The sequence below is a fragment of the Echeneis naucrates genome, chromosome 21 (assembly GCF_900963305.1).
Source record: "Echeneis naucrates chromosome 21, fEcheNa1.1, whole genome shotgun sequence".
NCBI lineage: Eukaryota > Metazoa > Chordata > Actinopteri > Carangiformes > Echeneidae > Echeneis > Echeneis naucrates.
The window spans coordinates 6,998,405-7,021,839 of NC_042531.1; the positions used below are offsets into that span (position 1 = coordinate 6,998,405).

The following is a 23,435-nucleotide window of genomic DNA, read 5'->3' on the forward strand; positions in this document are numbered from 1 at the left end:
GATTACCAAAGAGAAACAATAGGGTACAAAGAGAGCATCGCTTTTGGCGCTGCTGTATTCAATAACCAGGAGAACCCGGCCGGATTCTCGCCCATTATATTTCTTAATTTGGCGAATCTTCACGCAAATTACTCAGGCTGGTCTCATTTGGGTGGAAGTACAGATTACAGAGGGAGGATGTAATTGCAGGAGACGTGGGGCCACTGTCTGGGAAAGTAGTGAGGCTGATTGCACAGGAAGTAGTATTACTGGCCATGCATAAGGAGCCACTCTAATGTGGCACCGCTGAAGGTTTAAAGAAGTCAGCCTATGAATCGGCAATGAAATAACGCGGCAGTGCTAACTTTGAATATTTGGGATCATCCTTAAATACTGTTGGGCATGCATAATTATGAGAGAAGCACTGCTGTGATTAGCGTCGTGAAAGCGCCTGATGCAGCGTGTGCTACTCTGTGGCACCTAGCAGTTTAGCTCATGGCCTGAAGCATGCCACAAGGCGCGTACAAACACATACTCAAAGCACGCTCACTCTCTCTGAATGAAAAACACACAAGACACAGATACCCCTGCAGAGACGACATTTCGTATCGCTTTGTTCACTTACTGAGTCTACAGAAAGGGACAGGGAAAGGGGGGGGGGGGGGGAGGAGATTTTAGAGAGACGTTATTCTCAGATAGTCCCGCATTCATTGTTTTATTGAAATCACAGCTTTTTGAACAACGATATTCTCTATCTGTAGTGATCAATAAGTTATAAGTAATCAATCAAAAGTGCACCAAAATCTTCAACGGTGATGATAACAGAGGTTAAACAAGCACAGCTAATCTCTCGGACCTGTTCGCTAGGTTTGACAGCGCAGCATTGATAAAGAACCTGACTGCAAAAGCTCCTTACTCTGTCCCAAAGCCAAGATGGAGCCTCACCAACTTGGGGACATAAACAAGAGCCTGATCCCAGACAACCTCACATATTTCCTATTATATTATGTTATGTTATGTTATATTTCATACTTTTTGGCAGTTTGAACTCCTAACTGTACAGCAGCCTTTCCCTATACCTTCTAATTATGTTGCCAACATCTAGCACCATTCAAGCTTTCTGTCTCCTTCTCACGTACAGTACTGACACTTACAGATGTATGAAACATACTTTTTTGTCATTTAAAAAGGGACGGCATCCAACAGAATGCACTACTAGTAAGAAATGATACTTTCTCATGGGCGAAAGTTGGATGTCTGGGCAGAGTTTCCCCCTCTCCCCATCTCCGCCTCTATGTATGTATGGAGCAGCTGCCGTTGCCAACATGCTGAGGGCTGTAGAAAAGGCAAGTATAAAGTGGCTACACACACACACACACACACACACACACACACACACACACTGCACCTTAAAAAAGAACAGAAAAAACAACATTACTGCCCGAAAACATCCAATAATAGCCAATTAGATCATCAAATACCTCATTCCCAGCAATGCCACCTCGTTCAAACACACTCAGCCGGGGATAAAGAAAAAAATGCAACTGAGCCCTACGGCTGTTAAACTTTGAAGCTCCTGCTTCAAAAACCACATAAAATAAATAATCTGACTAAAACCATAACCCTGAAAGACCTCGCTCACTGCCTGATAATTGTCTTCTTTCATGACACCATCCATCCAGAACATTAGGCCTGTGTTCTCAGGCCTGCTGGGTGTTATCACAAAGGGCAATCGCAAATGATGGGAGGAGGTGGTGGAGGGGGGGGTTCAGCAATGCTGACCTCCGCAGGGAACTCTACAGCCCCGTGCTTATCTGACCGTAGGGATCTGGGCCCAAATAAACAATTTCAAAGACAAGGCACGATTGTTACAAACAGACTAGTTGCACTGCTGGGGCACAGAATAAACACAAAATGTACACATACATGATTGACGCACACATAAATGCATGAATGTAAGCACACACACTGTGACTTTGGTTCTTCACTCAGTCTTTCTTTGAGGCAATTGCTTGTTTCAAACAGGATCTATAAAAGATGAAACAACCTTTGCACTCATCTCCCTCTGATGTTGGGAGACATACCTGCAGCCAGTGTTATTAGTTTCTGCTTGTATTGATATACGCCGTGCCCGGTTCAACGTGTTGGCGGGTAAAACCACTGTGTGTTTCTCCCACGCCTCTTCCCTTTGGACAAAAAGACGCACTCTGGCCTCCAACCAGAGCGTTGTGTGGGATATGTACGTCTAATTGGGTCTCAGAATAACAGCAGAGAGGAGGAAGAAGCTATCGAGTTTAGCATCCAAACTACACAGGTTCAGTTGAAGAATTCAAAGCAGGATTACGGACAAACACATCTCTAATTGAAAGTGTTTGTTTCTGGGGGGGGGGGGGGTGACACATATATACAGTGCCTCATCTATGATGAAGTCAAGCCAAACTCACACATTGCTGTGCATTCATCATAACAAGCACAACTCAATTTAGCACAAGCCAATTTCCTGCCTCCCATTCAAAGTCATCACGGGTGTGGGCTGTGCTATTCAAATCACAATTGAATTCATCTTTCATGGCTTCATCTAATAGAATCCTCTCTAGTCAAATCCAGCTCTGTTAATTTGCTCATCAATATAGCATAAGCGTGCCTGTGGGGAGAGAAAGTACAGTAGCTTAACAGGGCCAATTCTTTTTCATCACCGTGCCCTACATAATGTACCTGCGATGTTTATTTGCTGTGCAGATAGAAACGGTTATCAAGCTCAGCCGGGCAAAAATAAAACAGTCTCTCTTCTTTGTAGAGACCTAACAGTATGTTCATTTTGGTTAATGTGTGTGTGTATGCATGTATATATGTGTGCATGTGTCATCCCTGTGGGTTTGCAGGCGTCAATAACACTCTATAAATTCCTCCAACACATCCATAATAAATCTCGATAGGGTTCTCTGCCCTTTACTTCAAAGATATATTTTTTGCGTGCATTGGAGTGAAAGCACAAATCAGTAATATCCACGAGGCGTAGTTGGAGAAAAGTGAAAGTCCTAATGATCATATTTATTAGCCAAGAGAATCTGTCACAGTGAGATAATTTGATACTTTACTCTGAAGCGGCCTGTAAATAAGGGTAATTAGGTACTCTGTTGTTTTCCAAACAAGCAGCAGCCTTGCTGGATTCACTGATGCATCTTCCACTGGTGGATTCTGTAATCATCGCCGCCATGTCTGAAATTGAGGGTGTCCATAAAAAGGCCAGTAAACAGAGTATGGTCATGTGTAATAATTATGTATTTATGATTTCCACCGCAGTGTTTACATACAAGTGGAACATATGATTTATTAGCATCACTTTCTTATTGCCTTGCTTGTTTAAATCATGTGAAATGAATCATTTTCTATAATCACAATCTTTCGAAGTGAATAAAAGAGTAGTGAATAAAAGAGTAGTTGAAGGTGTTCATATACTAAGTTTAGCCCACTGCAACAAAATTCCATCTTTATATTTTTTTTTTTAAGACACAAATAAAACTTGCAAATGTATCTTTTTAGCTGCTCCGTCTCAGTATATCCTTTAAAAAATAAGAGAGGAATGAACATATTCACTTTGTTCATCAAAGTATATTTAATACACTAGGAAGACCTCGTCCAAGAGACATTTTGTCACATTAGCAAAGATGGCTGCACACAATCCAGAATCCATCTGTCAACTTGTTAACATTTAAAACTGCAGACTTGAAAGGATTTTGTAAATAAACCTGAAAAACTGTTGAGCAGACAAAAGAATTATTTTACATTCTGGCAACCAAACCGTGTTGGCTCCTAACTCGTCTGTGAAGCTTTTGTACCACCATTAATAAAACCAAAAAGTCAAAACCGATTAATCATTATTTGGAGAACTTAGTAAAAAAAAAAAAAAAAAAAAAAAAAAAGGGCTTCCAGAAATGAATTCTACAGTATCCGCAACATAACAGGCTCGTGTGGAGAAAAAAGCTGACCATTGGACTGTGGCATTTCACAACTGACAGGGAAAGAATCCATCTGTCCACATGCAGCCTCGGTCTATTTATAAGGCAGCCATTGACTGACAACTACTTCTTGGGCTTACTATAAAAGACAAGTGCTGGCTGAGAGGCTGCATGTGTAGCTATTGATTACCAGTCAGAAGAGCATAAAGCATTTGGGAAACAGCGAGATGAGTAGCAATCACGAAAGCTAGCTTTCCCTCAGGCAATTTATAGACCCATTTGCCTTTAACTTATGAAATATTCTCCAATTTTTCACCTTAAGGGAGAATCCTAAGTAGCCTATTGTGTAAAGAGTTTGTGCTGGAAGTCTGGGCGACCCCCTGAAGGCAGTGCTCTTCGCCAGTGAAAATCCGTACAGGTTAAGAGGTCAGATGTGTGTATATGACATATTGTTGTTTTACATGGCTGATGATGACCCCAGTGGACTGTCAAGGGGGTTGCTTAGTTTTATTGAATGCATTTTGTCCGATTTATATTCATATTTATCTCATAATGCAACGCCACAGTGGCAGACTGAGGAGAAGAATATAGCGCTGAGGTTAAGGCTCTGATTCACCCATGGGTCACAAAGTCATGTAGAAGTGTGTGATACACATGTGTGGTGGTGTACACACACATGGCAACGTTGAACCTAAACGTAGATTTATTGATTTTCAATTTCAAAACTGTGCGTTAGTATTTGACTTGTAATAATTCAAGATCATTTCAATTTTCATATGAAACCAAAGATCATCTGGTCATCTGCTATCCATCCGTTCCGTTTCACATTTGTTAGAAATGTGAATTGGTTCTTAAACAAACGCTGTTAAACAACAGTGTTGTTCAGAATTTGACTGTGAAATTGTTGTTTTTATTTTCTTAGTGACCAAAACAAAGGGGAGGAGTCATTGTGTTGAACTGTGATATGATTAGAGAGGAGCCCTGACCTGTCTGGTCAAATGAGATCTTCTTCCTGAGCGTGCCCTGGGCCAAGCCTGATTAATTTGCTACACATGGTGTTGGCTTATTGTGCCAGTTGCATGACTTAACCTCATTTTGCTGTTGATCATGATGAATCACCACTGAACTGACAAGAGAAGGGGGATTTTTCGGTCAAAGTTTAGAAATGAAAACTGCTTTGTTTTTCATGGAACAAAATAGTTAATTTTTCCATATTAATTTCGGGGCGGTGTAAAAATCATGTTTGTATTTTCTTTTCTTTCCTGTGTGATTTTTCTTTTAAACAATAGAAGAGCATTGAGTTTTATAAACTTATTTTGTGTTATTGGGGCTTTATTATCTTCATGAAAATCAACCACTGGCTGATACGATCTGTAACAGTTTTGTGAAGCCAAATAAATGTGGCACTTTGTTCGTTCGTTCATTTGTTTGATAACTCCTGGCGTCACTTTATTCTCCACCTCAACAGAAAGCAGAACCGTAGAGTACATTCGAAATACTTTCCTCACAGGGTGTGTTTGCCATCATTTCGGCCGTTGCTGTTTCCACGTATAACTTGGTGGCGATGTGAAAATGATTTCCTCGCGCATCCCAGCATTGTTGAACGAATCATCATCAACTGTTTTAGCTGCTAATGGTTGACGCTATTGAATCAGTATACATTACTATATTAATAGTATCAGTCATTTAACACATGAACCACGAGCCCCCCCCCCCCCCCCCCCCCCCCCCACACTTTAGCCCAATTATTTGTTATGGTCCCTTGATTAAAAATGCTGTCTACGTGTATTTTGAGTTACAGTGGAGCTGAACATTTGGAAAAGGGTTCACCCACAAGGTCACACTCAGTAAGGTGATACAGTTGATTCGCTCGGTGAGGCCCTCCTTACAGATAATATTTGTCTGCCTTCAAATGACCGAAAATCAATGGCATTGCTTTCTCAAATTTCAGCAGTTTCTGTCAGAGGCACTTCTGTCAGTCACACACATTAAATTGGTGGAAGAAATGCAGAGCTTACCTTTTGAGCATTTTCGGTGCTTTAAAAAAAAAAACAATGGTTGGCAACAAGGCTCATTTATCTACAATTTTGTTTTTTGTTTTGTATTTTTTTTTAAACACATATCAGTCACAAAGGAGGCAGCAAACACTTACAGAAGTGTCTACGAGACCCGAGTAAGAGGACTGATTAGTTTTTTTGTGTCACTCCACCAAAGGACAAGAGTTTTTCTGTGTGTTTCGTGAGCATGCCAATTTTTGTTCATATTATCATATCAGGCACAAAGTTGCAACAGGCTCCTGGCAACCAGGCAGTGTTGACCACAGTAAAAATGTTTTCTGCACTGTATTTCTATTTCGTCCTTTTTATTAGCAAACCACAATTTGTTTTAATTTGCTTCGAAATACATCTGAGCCTCCAGACTGGAGAGAACAGGTAATTACTCTCCCTTAAGTGTTCCTTGTTTTGCAGGTTGAAGAGGGCAGCGTACAGATGGGCACCAATTGCTCAAACACAGTTTCCAAACTGCAGCAGCAGGTTTTTTTGTTTTTTTTTCCATTTTCATTAAGGTATTAAGGTTCACCTTCTGTCTGACTGTCCTCTAAAGCTTTATAAGGATCCTTCTTCTGTCTCCACAGCCAGTCAGGTCATACGGCAACACAGATAAGATGAGATGAGTTGAGGTGAGAAAACTTTTATATTGATACAATGTAAGATATGTTATGTATTACAGATTTTTTCCCCAATAAAGATGCCCCCTGGATGTCTCACTGAAGAACTCTAATCTAAGTGACTCTAAATAAAGAAGAATAAATACTGAGATCATTTCCAGCAAATAGCACTGAAAACCGCATTTCTGTATTGAAAAATTCACATAGGCCTGAAAGAAGTTTATTCCACATCAGTTGTTGGTCAGTCATTAAACTGGCCACATGAATAATGATGTTTACAGGAAGATGTGGCCAGAATAAATAACTCTGCATCAAAGCAAAGTGTGAGTGGTGTTATCCGTTAATTCTGCCGCATCATACAAAAATATCCTCGTGCTTTTGAACCCCAGTAGGGCCTTCCTGTCAGTACAGGAATCTTTTAACAGGACGCAAAGACTTTTTCCCTGGTTCTGGAAGCGTATCAGAGCTGGTTCTCTGTCAAACAGATGTTCTGCTGCACCACATCAAAACAAAAAGCTTCTGAGAGATCTCTGAGCAGGGTGATGAAAAGGAGGTATCATTTCAGTGACCTTCGCTCCACCTTCGTCCGGATTAGCATAAACCACTCCGACAGACTGATTGTGATAGTAAGCTGCAAAATCAAGGTGTGGAAAGTTATTCCCCACTGTCACACAAAAGTCTGGAACAACATCAGTGAAATAACTCCCGCTTTTTTACGAGATAGCTGACATGATATGTTTACTTAAGGGATCGTGTTTTCTTCTCTTTTGATTTTCTCTCACAAACGGTGTTTAATGGTGAACTTCACCACTCCTCGGGTCACTCGCTGGGACAGATGCCATTAAAACATGTGGACCACCTGCTTCTCGACTGTACAACTGGACCAAAATGCACCGAAATGAGGAATGCGAATTTGAGACCTCCTGGCAATCTCAGCTAACTAAAGCTAATAGTCTTGGAATTTACTCTGATGGTCTGTTGGGATGGTTCACAAACGTTTACTGTTGACATCTGTTTCAATTTCTCAACTTAATCATATTTGCTTTCCTACTCACATTAATTTTTTGTAAATACGAACATAACCTAGAATGTTTGCGCTCGCCAGGCAAATGGTAACGACTCTGCTCCCTGCGTGGCAGCATGGAGCGTGTTGTCTGCATTGAAGTGCAGCTCAGATAAACAGGCAGCCTGGCTGGATATAAAACTGCTGTTTGGTCGGGATTATTGATCACATTAATATGCAATGATTATTTTTTCAGGGTGAATTTGTTGTCTAAATAGCGGTTTGAAGTTGTATAATTAGAAAAAGCTTTGATAAAGGCTGCAGTAAAGAGATTTGTCATTTTAAGAAACATATTTTTGAAAACAGCTCTAAGTGAAGTGTTTGTTACTCAGCACTTCAATGGAGGACATTTCAGGATGAATTACGGTTTTAAACCGCTGCTGAATGTTTATTATCATGAATCCCTCTGCAATGCAAAGCAACAGACAGGAAAAAAAGGAAAAGGAAACATTATCATGGATGGATGGTTTTCTTTTGTTTTTTTTATATCAAAATGAAGCAATTTTATTTTTGAAAGAAAAGTCATTTGACAATGGAGTTCATATGTTGATGTGTTCTCAGTGACTGTGGGCTGTGACTGTGAACACAGATAACTGTCAGCAAACATGGATTAATGTCATCACCCGTGATGCTGAGCAACACAATTAACTGTTAAAATATGCACAAAAGTAACAGACTTTTGTATCTGAAGGGTTGTTCTCTTCTAACTTACAGTTCGGGTTAAACGACACGTTCATGTGAAAACATCTTCACAAGGATGTTATTCTATTTGGAAAAATTTGTCTTTTTATTTATTTATTTTTGTGTTTGTTTGGGGTTTGTGTGTGTGTAGGGATTGGGGGGGGTTATGCCATGTCCCTAAATTACTACAATACAAGTCACAAGTTTTGATCATTTCAATAAAAACTGTAAACTAGAAAAGCGCTGAAGCTGCCAAGTGTCCCAGCAGTGGAAACTGAAGCAGCTCAATGAAATTCTGCCATTTTTAAATGTGTTATTTACACCTGCACTTTTCTTACTGTGGTCTGTTACAGTCTTTCTTTTATTCTGACATTTTATCAGGTGAACGTTTAATTCACTCTTCTTTCATCATTAAGTGTAAGCACAAAAAAAAAAAAACTTCTTAAATAAATCCATTCATAACAGGGATTGTTTCCATGAATCTGTCTCGTTATTTTTCACAGCGATTAAATTGGGAAGACACTTTTTTTTTTTTTTTTATTTGGCTTTGGTGTGACACTCAAAGTCTTTTTGGGTCCTTCCAGCAGAGCGAGAGAAGAAGAGGTGAACGGGGAAAATGTTCAGGTCAGAAATACTTAGAGCCCACTGGATGGAGCTGCAACGACACTGCACAGCAGAGAAACCACTCTAACCAGAGATTAACCAGAAGATCGAAGCACAAACCTGCGCTAGTTCAACGTAGCCACTGCGCACGTATTCCGTATCTCTTACTACATCTATCTACTGCAAGTTACTGCAGTCAGTGTAGAAGTAAAATAAATCACAATGTGTGTTTACAGCAGAATGGCTGTGATGGTGGGTGATAAAACGCAGCAACTGAACATGACCTCAGCAAGTTCCAGCTACAAATTAATTCTTAAATAATAATTCTAAGAATCACATCTCATCTTCATACTTCTTTTAACCTCCTGGTTTCAGTATTTACAGATGGAGCTGATACTTTCAGTAATGACTCTAAATTGATGGGACATTACGCTGCAATAGGACAGAAAATATTGTGTTTTTATTAGATAACTTACTTGGATTACAACAACACAAGCTGAAAGCCTGAAATGAAAATAAACTGCTAATGAGTGTAACATAAACGGCTGAACGGAATGTGAACTTAATGCTCTGCTTTTTTTTCTTCTTCTTCTTCTTCTTTTCTCAATTTTCTAAGTTTAAAATTCCTGACACTTTTCCACCTCCCTTGCAAGACAAAAAAAAGAGGACAAAGTGTTGACCCAGGCTTAAATTGTTAGTTTTAATATAGTTTTGCACTGGTGATGACTCCAGATACATTTATGAGCATTAGCCAACAAAGTCTAGCCCAAACAAACTGGGATGAAAGGCGGCCTTTGATCTGCTGCCGACCGTAGTGACTTCAGCACTTCAGCTCGATTGTTTTCAGCTGAGGTTTCTCTGGGTGGCTTCACTTCAAGCTACAACTGAAAATGCCGGAACAGGATTTACTTGGGATTTAAGGACCACAAAGTTGGTTCACAAAAGGGGAAAAAAAAAAAGACAAAAAAAAAAAAAAAAAAAAGAGAGAAGCAAAAACTCCCAGCTAAACCAAACAGATGGTTATTTTCAGAGTCGTTGCAAGTAGCTCGTGGAGTTATCGTGATGTAGCATGACATGAGCTCCGACTTCACGTCCTTCCAGGTCTGTGGGCTCTGTCGTTTCATGCCGCGGCTCGCTTTATGTTGAAGCCGCGACAGCTCACATTCCGTCTGATCATAGTTGTGTGTGACATTTCAAAGAGGATTATGAGAATGAAATGTGATAAAAAGCTATTTTCACGTGACCCCTGAGCACTTGACCTCTGATAAGCTAGCGCAGCATAGCACCGAGACTCAGACTTCTGGGACTCGCATGGTTTGCAGCCCATGCTCGCACAAACCAGACGGGCCGAAGCTCATCAGCAACGAACCCAGATGTAAACTTAATAGCAAGCACAGACGTCCATTAAATTTCACACACAGATGCACACGCACACACACTCCTTCTCTATTGATATATTATTGTGTGTTTGTTACTTGCGGCCAAAATAAATAGTTTTATGTGCTTGAACATGTTGACAAAGCAGCCATGGCTCATTGGTGGTTGATGGATGGCTGTGTGTGCCTTGCTAATTATTAGTACACATAAAAGGATGCTGTTATTTCCAGACCTGGCCCAGCGGGCCCCAGCCAGAAGGGTCACTGGGTAAATACGGAGCCATCAGTCTGCGACTATATCACTCAATCTTGATGTATGAGCAAAGAGGTACAAATTAAACGCACGGCGACCTTCTAGGGGGTACTGCGCTCAACAGGACGCCATTTGGGCTAATTCCTGTATGGGGTTCAGACAATAGGCCACTATACCACATGGTGTAATTACTTTGTGTACACACATCTGGAATTAAGCTCCCAGAGGAAACTAATATAAATGAAGAAAAAGAGTCCAACCATTTTAGATGTGCAAAATTTAGCTTGTGTGGTAGAGCAAGTGGAGGTAGCATGTACTTGTGCGTGTGCAGCAGTGGCTGATGAATGTATGCCAACTCTTGACCCTCTTGTGTCATCTGCTCAAAGTTAATCAATGTTGCTGGAAACAAGGAGAAAAGATCCACCGAACACTGAGCTCAAAGCAAGTTACATGTCCTTTAGCCAGAATCCCACAAATCTCTCGTTTCGCCTTCTATTTTCCCTCCACACTTCTGAGCTTCCTACTCCGGTTACAGCCATCTTGCCTCTATTTGCCGACACTACGGCCCCACTTTCCATACAAATACTATCTGTGTCATTTTGACAAACACAGGCCTCTGCCTGCGCTCTGCAGGAGGCTCCAGATTCGGGTTGCATCTGGCTTTCATAGCAGCTCAATTTTCTCTGCTGGTGCGCGACTCATATTGGATGTGATGAGCTGGGCTGGCTAACATGGAGTCTGTGTGAATGTCAACTCCAGAAAGATATTGATATTGATCCACAGGTTGAGACAGTTGCTGAGCATCGACAACGGCACAATGCGAGGCACAGAGAGCGTAACAAGTCTGCATCGGCACTGAAACGCTGACGACATTAGGGCCGGGTATTAGCTCTGGACTCCTGTTATTACATCGAAAGTGTGGTTTCAAAGTCATTTAGGATTTTTCTCATTTGTGTTCTTGTGCATACAGCCTTCATTACTCCGTGAGTGAAACCCATGCAGTTTAACAAGTAACAATATTTAAAAACTTGAGTACAAATATTTATAACTTTATTGATAGTTTACTTGTACAAGATGTACATTCATATTTTGTGAATCAAAAGGGGAAAAACAAACTGTACGATGAGTCATGTTTAGGCATGCTTGCATATGAAATGATAATAATTTTAATGGGTACAACAAATTCCATGGAGTATTATTCAATTCAACCATCCCTGAAATGTTTGTAAACTCGGACACGCTACATTTTTTTTTTTTTCTTTTTAGGCAAACAATGCACTACAGCCACACCTCCTAATTCAAATTCAACACTTAAAAAAAAAACATACAAAAATAAATGCAAAGCCATGTAAAAATGTACACTTGTAGTTCAACTATTTCATCTTTCATAAACCTTTAGACAAAATAATAAATAAAACACCCATATGTTTAATTTAAAATGGAGACATAGATAAACAATTTTAAATGGAGGTCTGTTAACAGAGAAAATGTTGTTTGGAAACTGTTAGAGGTACGTGGGTCTTGAACGCATCGACACGTGCATCGCAGCTCTTGACAGCAGTGTTGGAAAGGTTGTTGTTGTTGTTTTTTTTTTAATTATCTCTGAATTCAAAACAATCCCAATGTTGTGTTCGGTCTGGAGGGAGTTTATAAAACACAGTCTGAAATATTTGGAAATTAATGATGAAATGCCACATATAACATGCAGGATTAAGCTAATCACATTGTAAACAACTGCTTGGTTTGGATTACAATGTTGATTTGCTGATTTTATTATGAACATTTCCCAAAATCCCCAAGTAAATGGATTTTCTCTAGTGTTAGTAGAGAGGCAAGAAGAGTTTATCATTATTATTCTCATTATTTCGCTCATTTCTGCAGCTTCCAAAAATGTGCTCATGTCTTTCTCAACAAGTGACAACTGTACCCGATGTATAAAAAACTGCTCGGATACACAGGAGGTGAGGTGAGATGTGGCACCTGGGTTTGAGTGACTCTTCTTGAATGCAACAAAATGTACACTGCTGTAGAAAAACTTGTGTTTGACAAAGAAATTCAACGTTCCAACAGTGCATGAAAAACAACAGAAAATCATTGGGTCTCTTTATGGTTGAGGATTAACTGCTAGCTGTTTTTACTTTTTTTTTTTTTTTTTTTGGCTATTTACAGTATTGCACTTAAACTGCACACCATTGCATTTCAGTTTGACTGATGCTTTCTTCATATTTTCAGAAATATAAAAAAAAAGGAGAAAAAAAGAAAGCTCGCATTATACCCTTTATCCAAGATAATGTCCTTTTTGCTGAACACATGACGATAACAAATCCCCCTCCTCCTTTAGTTAGTAAAGTAGTATCTGCTTGTAGTGCCATTTGTAAACACCCACATACAAGACCTGAAGTGCAAAGGCTATCTTCACTTCTTAACCCAGGATACAACACAATAAACAGAAAGAATAAAGACAGAGGGAGCACACCAGGAGGAGAAACGCAAAACCAGATCTTTCCCACACTTGCCCAACAACACACAACCGCGCGTGCCCCGTCTGCAGCAATAAAAAAAAAAAAAAAATAAAATAAAAAAGGAGTTGTCGCTTTTGTTATAGCACAAGTCCGCAAGAGGGATATCAGACCGCAATGGAGACCCTTTCGCTTTGCAGGTGTAGGAGTGCGAGATTGTGGGCATGTTGAATGGCAGTGTTAAAAACAGTTGTTGAGCGTTTGTGTCAGGTGTGGATGGAGGCCGGTCCCAGAACGGCCCTCCATCAGAGCTCATGCACTTGGCAGCAGGAGGGAACACAGTGGTTGGAGACAAATATGGCCTTTTTTTTCTAACGCTTTTCCTTTTTTTTTTTTTTTTGTTCTCATGAGGGGTGCGGTTGGTTGTGGGGAGCGGGGGGGGTGTAAAGGTGAGAGCTGTTCCAAAGCGTCGGTGAGTTGGTGTGTGAGTCTGTTTCCCCCATGCTCAACTCTCTGCATTGCCAACATGGCGGCAGTCAGCGTCAGCGAGGCCCTGCTTTTGGCCCTGCTGCTGCCTGCCAGTTTGCTTTGTTCTAACTTCTTCTGGTCTGACGGGCCCCGGCCTGGCCCTCAGACAGACATCCACATGTGTTTGTACGGTCCTTGGGATGTGATCTGTGCCTGGAGTGGACTGAGCCACTGGCCCCGCAGAAGTCCTGCCTGTTGGGCGAAAAGTAAAAGGTGATTTCATTGGTATTTAATTACCGTTCTCTAAAAGTGGTTTGTTTTGGCAGCTGGTTTTGTGACAATTTTCTCGCTCCCTCCTTCTTTTTATTTTCTTCCTCCACTGTCCTCCCCCTTTCTCTCTCACACACACTCTCTCCCCCTCTCTGTATGTGTTCCTCTCTTTCATTCTCACTCAGTGTTTTTGTTTAGTTTAGTTTTAGCTGTGAGTGTCACGGCCCTTTCACAGGCTCAGTCTTGTGTGAGAGGCGATTATGGGCATCAGGCGAGCGGAGGGGAAGCCCGGTGGGGTCAGAGTCCCAGAGCCTCGGTGTGTTTTCTTGCCTTGAGTCGCAGGTCAGCGATGCTCGAGTTCTTGCTGTTGCTTTTGGCAGCTGCTGCCACTGCCGCTGCCGCAGAGGCCGAGTCGGCGAGTGATGCGATTGGTAGTCCAAAGGGAGGAGGCGGGAACATCAGGTAAGGGGCGTGAGCAGCCAGGTGAGGGTGCAGGTGGGGGTGGGAGTGGGTGACCCCATCCAACTGGAGCTGAGCTTGGACCTGGAGAGCCGCAAAATATGAAGTTAGTCAACGTGTGTGTGTGTGTGTGTGTGTGAGAAGAGGGTTGAGGATTCAGGTTTCACAGTCTGACACTATTAAATTTCCCCTCAAATTCTACCCCCTCAAAGCTGTTGCTTACAGTGTATTTTCTGAGAAAATAGTTAAAGGCTGCACTCTCCACTTTAGCCCTTTTTTCATGTCAGCTATTCTAAAAGTTAATGAATCATACATTGCTCTCAGACACCACATCCAATTTAATCGTCTAGAATCAAAGTCTTTCTAGGACCCAGAACAGATTTGTTTAATTCAGACTGAGGACTCCGTTATACCCTTGGAAATATGCAGTCTTGTTATCCTGATTATATATTCAATTGCATAAATAAACAATTTTGCACTAGAAAGATATTCACATATTTGGAGTTATAAATATTTATCCAGACATATTCCTGAGTCAAGGGGGGGGGGGGGGGGAGAAACCATAAGGAGCATAGAATATCAGTTTTCACATTCTTGGCAATTATTTTATAAGAAGTAGGTGAAAATTAAGCATCCGCTTAGTTCAGAAAGAGAGAGCGGAGCCTGTTGCCATCTCTCATGTGTTTCAAACACCAGAGGAAGAAGTGGGGGAAAACTCAAGTATTTCATGCTTTCTTCTCCAAGCAAAATAGAATGCTATAAAGTCAAAGTTTTAACTTGACTAAATATTATTTTTTCACTTTGTGCCCTTTCATTTTAGCCTAAAAAATACCAAAAATGACAGAAGCTGAAGTTGTTAAATGAAAGGGAAAATTAAATCGAACCACAAATTCCTAGTTGCTCAGCAGCACTGCAGTAGCATCCAAACAAAACGTCTCCTCACAATCTCACTCACCAATCGTCAGGTAACAAACTGCAGCTGTGACCAATTTTACAGACTCATGGCGGAATGACAAATGATTTAGCTGACTTTTTTTTTTTTTTTTTTTGAGTGGCACAATCTTCTTTATGGAACACACTAGAAATAAAGCCAACCCTGACAAAACAGGTGGTTACGGTTTGAATTGTGATTGTTTATATGTTCAAATCTTTTTGTTTCTTTATTGTTATCCTTATTTTAGCTGTTTACTTGCTGGTAGATACTGAAGAAGGATGTAAAGAGTCACATGACATGAAGGTTTCAAGCTAGACTCAACTCTCAGACCTTTCAATTTCAACTCCTGACCTTACCCAACCCAACCATAAGCCTTTCACTTCACTGGTTCGATGCGATGCGTATACTGCACCGTCAAAGTCAGCGCAGCCCGCATGAGCTCGCTTCAACCTTATACAGTGAGCCTCTCTCAGTATGCAGGCCTCAAGTCCCCCATCTCTGCCAGTGCAGCTCAACGCCAATATCCATCAGAGCCCACTCCACTCCCCCGCTTTCATCATCCCTTTTATGTGCCACACTGTAGGCTTAATTAGGCCGCTGCTTTTCACCATGGGTCAAGCAGACAACACAGCAGCCAGGACACAAAAGCAGATAGCAGCAGATCAAATGTCTGTCCACCTCTCCTCTCCCTGTGCAGCCCAGCCCTCTGCACACAGCCAGGAGGTGAAAGGTGCACCGAGGTCTGAACTCCAACTCCAACACACACACACTGTCTCTCATCACTTGCATTTAACAGCTGCACATGACCTATAGATTCATGCGGGTGCACAAATATAAACGCATCTATTTTGACTCTGAGAAACACATAAACACATGTAGCTCCATTACAGATTCCTCAGTCTTCACTCCTGCATCACAAGATGCTGAGTAATCTTTTTTTTTTTTTAACACTGTGGCTTCTTTGGCTTTTCACCTTTTCTACATGTGATTCAGCCCAAGTTCCTGATTCATCTCTGATTGAATGTATCCCATTTTTTAAGCTTTGAAAGTGGCCTACCTGTTGGAAGGGCATCCGGAGGGCACCCATATTGACATAGGGTGCTACTCTGCATGCGTCGAGGTGACTGCCACTGCCCAGAATAACACCTGGAGTGAAGGGAAAGATGTCTGTCAGACAGCCAGACAGTTGTCGTTATGTGAGATGAGGAGGTCACAGTTTTTTTCCACGTGCAGTTAAAAATGACTGAACAGTGTCAAATAGTAAAATGAAAATAATCCAAGAGAAAAAGGGGAACATAAATAAGATCATTCAAAAAGGTTAGAAGAGGTGACATTTACCTTTGTGCATCTGGTTTTCTTGTTTTCGACATTTTGCTCTTCTGTTCTGAAACCAAACCTGTAGTTGGAAAAAATAAATATCCATAAGACAAATCCTTGAAATCTAGTGCTAAAGCAATTTTTAAGAAAATCTGATGGTATGATTTTAATCATTAATATTATCATTATTTTATGAATTTTAATAACATTAAAACTTCTTTTTTTTTTTTTTTTTTTTGAGCCAATAAAGGAAAAATCACAAATAGCTTATCACACACCTAGCTAAAATAAATCGTATTTATCAATTTTTCAAAACATTAACTAAATTATTTTGGTTAAAAAAAAAAAGAGAAAGAATAATTCCATATAAATTCGATGAATGAAGCTCAGAACAGGAAATGAAATAGGTGATTAAAAAAAAAAAACACACAAAGGCAGTACTAACATTGAGCCTTGCATGCAGTAAATTCATACAGGAAGACAACAAAATTTTTAACTCATTTTTAACTCATACAACACTGTAAAAGCTGTAAATGATCGTTACAGACATTTTTATATTATTTAAATGAATTTTAAAAACGGATCCAATGTGAAGCTCCTGGTGGTTTGCTGGGTGCCTTTTGAAGCTGCAGGCTGCGGCCTATTGTTCATCATCATCAGCCTAATTTGGCTCTGTGAGTAACATTACCCCCCCCCCCCCCCCCCCCCCCCCCCCCCCCTTCCTGCACTGATTATCATTTACACACGCCAAATTAGCGGCCGGCCGCGGACCACAAAGGGCGCACACTGATGATGATGATGACGACGACGACGATCATCATCATCATCATCAACATTATCATCATCATGCTGCAGTGGAGCCATTTTAGATCGCGGGGGGGTCAACATTGGGTGGATGAGACAACAGGAACAGGCCGGTCAATAAACTGCCCATCAGTGACACCGGGACAACTGAGGTGCAAATAAACACCCGATTATTGGGACTTTGAATAACTGATCTTCCAAATACAATTTCCCACGAACATCACCTGAAATAATAAAATGAAGTCCAACCAGTGTAATTTTTACTACTTAAAAGATTATTATTGTTATTATTATTTCATAAGAGTGCGACACTGTGCAGTTATGATGAATGTTTAGGTGTTGAAGAGCGAGCTGCACAGCGGTACATGACGGTAGTAAAGGTGTTTATGAAAATCCCAGGTGATTTTGCATAGACGCACAGTAATCCCTCAGATAAATCAAGGCTAATATTAGACGGGCCCGAGATCAATTCCAATTACGTGCCAGTATGTTAAGCAAAGTGAACTACACTGGTTCAGACAGTTATTTCTTCATTAAGGGCCACTCAATGATGCGCTTCACAAATACCCTAATCTCATTTCCTTTTTGATTTTTTATTAGAGACAGTGAATAATGACATTTAATTTAGCAGCGCGCCAGAAACCCAAAGATATTAGTCCTAACTGAATTACTGCCTGCTCCTCACCAAGCTCTCATAACTTTCAATTAGATTCATTGACAGCTGCTCGGAGCGCAGGTTCACAGCCTGAAACAGCGACTGCTGCAATCCCCTCTCACTAAATCCGCTCCAAACGCGTCCCAGCGCCCCCGAAAGAGCCTTAAAAAGCTTCACTGTGCAAGAGGAGACAACCAGCGGCTCCACACGGCACACACAGTCAGACCGCAGCCGCAGTCTTTAGCAGCCCATGAATTATTTTAATTCACACGCCGCGCACTTTATTAGCGAGGACTGCAGCGTTGTCCTGAATTATAGCGTCAGCCGAGTCCGAGCATGTTTGGCTGAGAATGGTGCAGTCGATGGGCTCATAACGCTCTGTGATGGGTTCGAGTCATCCGATTAGAAAGCTGAACAGCAGCAGACTTGGGCCAGAATTGAGTTATTTCTAATGTGTTTTTATGGGGACACTACATCAAGCCTATGGCAGATATTACAAAGAAAATGAGGAGGGATACGAGTTGACATAAGAGCGCGTCCCCTGAAGCAGCCATTCAGGCTCTTCATTCATTTTAATCATTGCTCGGGATTTTTCTTGCCCCCATCCAACCCTCTCCTTCTCACCTCCACCCCACCCAAAGGCTGCTGGGATCGCAGGAGCAGGCTGAAGGCCTAATGACGGAGGCTGTTACATTTACAACAGTTTACACTTGTTTGGCATCACCGACTGACACCACTGCCTTTGCAAAGATGATGATGATGATTATTATTATTATTAGTTATTCGGAATTATTGGAACTAAAGCTTCGTTATTGAGAATAGCACCACAGAAGATACGTGCAGGACAAATACGGTTAAATCATTTTCTCAGATTTGAAATCATTGCGCCTACAAATCCCACAAACATCCACATACGTCATCGTTTAGTTGTGGCAGAAATTTACACAATCGAAGAACAAACAAAGAACCACAAATTGACAATAAATCGACTATGAAGGAGCGCAGACACTATAAACCCCCACAGGGATATTAAAGAAATGTTGGAGCTCACGACAGAAGCTGCATCGTTTAATTCTGACCTTTGTAAGGTCAACCTGCCTGGACTATTCAGATCTTAACATTTCGTTTTTTAATTCTATCATTACTTTTTTTTTTTTTTTTTTGGGGGGGGGGCGTGTTACCGGATATAGACAAAATGATCTATTTATATCACAACACTTAAACATGCATTTCGCTTGCAGCAATTTCTAAAAGCTGGGAAGCATCAGCAGCATGAGGCTTAACTGCATTAGTTAAAAAGAACAACGACAAAGCAGGAATAAACTGCATCACTGTATAAAAATTCATAGTGGTACCTGACTGTTTTCTCAAGTATTCATTGTTTGAGAAGCAGTTAAGTTTGAGTTTAAAGTTTGAACTGTATTTTCCTCCTTTATGTGGCGCAATGTTTTGATTTTCTCTTTCATTATATTTGAATTGTTGCAAAGTTTGGTTGTAGCACAGGATCATTAACACAACTCCCGCAAAGTGCATCGGTCCCAGAGAACACGTCCCCCAGCTCCTGTAAGAACTGGTGAAAAGCACCGAGGAGGATCTCACTACCGGAGGACAGTGTGCACAGTGCAGACACACTGTCAGTCTCCTGCAGCCAAAGAGTGTAGGAGGGGATGGGAGGGGGGGGGGGGGGGTAAAAAAAAAAATCCCACACACAGCAGCAAACGGTTGTGCATTCAAACACGGAGGGGGGTCCTCACCTGGACTCTGGCCTCGGACAGTCCCAGCCGCTGACTCAGCTCCTCTCTCATGAAGGCGTCCGGGTAGTGCGTCTCGTCGAAGAGCCGCTCCAGCTCGTTGAGCTGCTCCAAGGTGAAGTTCGTGCGACTCCTCCGCTGCTTCAGTTTGCCCTGTGCGTCCTCATCCTCTGACTTCACGTCCTCCTTTTTCTCCTTGCACTCGTATATCCCTGTTAAACGGCCCATGGTTGGGGGAGGGAGAGAGAAAGAAGATATGTTCCTGAAGGAGACGTGCGCACATTATCTCCACACAAACACAGCCCACATGGACATTACTGCGCCCCCACCCTCATAGTGCACACTGGGCCTGAGGCCTGGCAATTTGGCAGCAACACACATGCAGACCTACACACACTCACACTCACACACAGCACGGATATCTTCAAGAGAAAGGCCTGTGGCTGCATCTCCAGCCTCCAGAAGTCAGCGTACAATGTCAGTGCCGGTAAAAAGGCAGAACAGCCCATTCATGCATGGAAGCCTAATGACACTATGAGCAATTCAAGACTTGTGTCTAATCAGTAAAACAGACTGGAGGTTATTTCAGCCTAGAAATAAAAAAAGTGAAATCTAACAGGTACTTTATATAGAAAGCTTGATTTTTTTGTTAAAACCACACGTGTATTTTACACAACGCAACACGCGGCAAGACTGTCAGCATATAGGTTATTCTATTTTTATTCGTCAATACAGCATCATTAGTGGCTGTTATCAGCTGTTATTATTAGTAACAGACTTGACAACTGCGGCAATTACTGAGCCAGTTTACTCACATTTTACAGTTTTCTACTTTACTGATGTGAAAATGTCAATTTTCTCTCGCCCACATGTGAAAATCATTTGATATTATGAAAACCACATCAGAGCAACACACACACACACACACACACACACACACACAGCCTTAACGTCTATCAGTTGGATTTAATGGCAAGTATAAGGTAGAATAATGCACAATAGAGAGGATCTTTTCTCTGCTGATGCTACTTCAGGATAAATATAGAAACACATTACTCAGTAAATGTCTGAAAGTGTCCCCACCGAGTGTGTAGAGGCCTGTCCTGCTGTTTTACCACCCTTTTAAAACAATTCATTTATTTTTTTCCAGGCTGATGTTTTTGACTAACATGTTTAGCAGTAAGCAATTCCGATTACAAATATTTGAAAAGTTGAATTTGGATTTTTTTTTCTATCTATTTGTTTAGATACTCCCGGTTTTATAATCTAATATAAGAAAACAACCGCTCATGATACTGATTTTTTTAGGGGAACACTACTACAGAATTATTTTATAATTTAACTTTAAAATAATGGAAAACATCATTTTAAAAAATGTTCTCCAGATTTCATAATGATCTAACTGTAATAAATTAAGGTGCAGCTGTAAATGCTACCATAGCCATTTTTTTATCATGTATCGCCAAGGACTTTTAGAATTAACAAAAATTTCTGTTGTCAAGTGTCCTAAAAATAAAGTTACATGTGGTATAAAATCGCACTTCTCCTATAGAATGCATTTAGAAAACGAGAAGAAATGTCAGGCAGATTTTTTTTTTTCTTTTTTTGGCCGAAGGCTGAATGTCTGACAACAATCCTGAAACAGTTAAAACAGCGGCCAGACTCTGGGCCCGCCTCCTGCTTTGTTAAATAATCACTATAATGACAGAACAATGTCTTAACTCTGCCCATCTGGTTGAAGCGCTGACTAAATTAAACTCTCTTTAGTCGTGCAAAATGTAAAACAAAATAAAATAAAAATAAATTAACAGACGAGTCCGCAGATAGAAGACGGCTGAACTTGGGACGGTCTCCCAACACAATACGGAGCATCTCTTAGAATAAAATAAAATAATAATAATAATAAATAAAAAAAAAAAAAAAAAGAGCTTACCTTCTGACGCCCTGGAAACGTTAAAGTCCTTCAGTTTCTCCTTTTCCAGCTCGACGTGGTCCTTGAACAGATGCACCGGGCAGTGGTTGCTCTCCGTTATGTCCTGCAGGTTTGTCTCCGGGCTGCCCAGCTCCCTCGCCCGCGTCAAGCCGCTCTCCAAAACTTCCCTGTATGTGATACTCTCTTTGCTGCTCTCCTTGGTTTTCTGATCGAAAGATTTCGACACGAATGCCGTAAGTTCTTCCATGGTCGGCTCTGTCGTCGCTCAGTTGTGGTCCTGCTCGGGGAAATCCACCGTGAACTGTCAGTAAAATCAAACCTTACCGTCTCTACTAAAGCGGCTCTGCTCACGGAGACGCTCTTTTTTTTTGGGAGGGGGGGGGGAAGGCAGGCAGCAGCGATAGATAGGAGGGGTGGAGAGGAGGTGAGATCACTCCTGCTGTTGTGACTGTGTATTTGAGAGCACACTATTTATACACGGCCACCTCAGCCCAGCCCCCCCAGCCCCCTCTTCTCTCCGATCTCTGTGTCTTGAGCAATTACAGGCCGGCTCGACTTTGCAGAATTCAACTTTCAGCAGCTTTTTCTTTTTTTCCCCTCTTCCCCTTCTTCCGCAAATCAATGATGGAGCTGATGGAAGCGGTTAATTGAATTACGGGGTCATTAAAATGCTTACGGTGGCTCAGTCCTGCCTGGACGCTGCACATGGCTCTGATTCGGTGAAAATTGAATAAACGCGATTAGGAGATACAAATGCTGCGTGTGTGAAGCTGCACTTTGATTTTTTTTTTTTTAATGAGTATTTTTATTTTTTATTTTTTTTACGTGCTTGTTGAATTGATCCATGCATGTTTTTTTTTTTAAGCCAAACCTTGCAGAACTCGGTCCATAAGCCACCTCCAGCCTCTTGGTGTATCAGCTGATTGGACTTACGCTTCCCTAATGTGGGGTTAGCTCACAGTTAATAAGGCATGCATGGCGACATTCAACCACATCAGTCCCCTCTAAAAGTGGTTCATTAATTCAAAAATAAATATGGTTTGAAAATATTTTTGAAAATATTTTTCTGTTACGCCCTGTTAGTATCAGAATTGAAAAATTATAGATTTAGACCATAAACTTTTATTTAGCAGGAAATGTGTTTTAATAAAATAGCTGCAAACGTGTATTCATGCGTCTCTCACTGGAACTCATCAGCATTAGCAGCAACAAATACACAATCACGGGTTAATGTTGTAATTAATATTTGGCTGTTAGAAATTCCCCTTTGAGTCTTCACTTGTAATCCTTCGTGGTTTATGGTTACTAATATGGGCTGGAAATCAATAGATCAGCAGTGAAAAAATGTTCCTTCTATTTACAGGGTTTTCATGGGAATAAGTGAGCCCATAATGGCTTAACGTTATCTAAGTCGCTCATCAGTCCAGCACACAAACACAAAAGGCCGGGAGAGGAGTGTGATCCCCTGGGTCTGCCGCCCTGAGCGGCCCGCCGCTGTGAAAGTCTCATATCTCAGCTCTCTAATGACTCGGTTTGATGTCTCTCCATTTATCAGCGAGCCCGCTTCACATCACTGCGGCTGACGCACACGTCGAGGTCTCTCCCTTGTGCCATGAACTGCGCCTTTTGTTGTTAATAGACCTAAATCCTCTTTAAGACGCAAATCTGCGCTCCCAGTCGCGCGCCTCGATATCGTCCCACAATAAAGTGGCGCTCATAAAGAGGCGCTCGCGTGTGTAACCAAATAATCCACCAACTGGGGCTTCCGGAAAAACACCACCAAAGTAACTTCGGTGCACGGCC

At 41.3% G+C, this 23,435-nt stretch overlaps 1 protein-coding gene across 2 annotated transcripts; it reads right to left on the bottom strand.

Moving 5' to 3' along the window:
• Positions 1–12,116: 12,116 nt before the first annotated feature.
• shox (shox homeobox) lies at positions 12,117–22,056 on the bottom strand. 2 transcript variants are annotated; one of them, XM_029531036.1, is made up of 6 exons: positions 21,633–22,056; positions 19,703–19,911; positions 16,511–16,568; positions 16,230–16,318; positions 14,110–14,322; positions 12,117–13,761 (listed from the first exon to the last, which is right to left on the bottom strand). In XM_029531036.1, exons 1-6 carry the CDS (start codon positions 21,877–21,879, stop codon positions 13,672–13,674), a joined length of 906 nt encoding a protein of 301 aa, XP_029386896.1. In that variant the 5' UTR covers positions 21,880–22,056; the 3' UTR covers positions 12,117–13,671. The 2 variants fall into 2 exon arrangements, with proteins under 2 accessions (XP_029386896.1, XP_029386895.1); XM_029531035.1 differs by having other exon boundaries at positions 16,230–16,339.
• Positions 22,057–23,435: the final 1,379 nt, after the last annotated feature.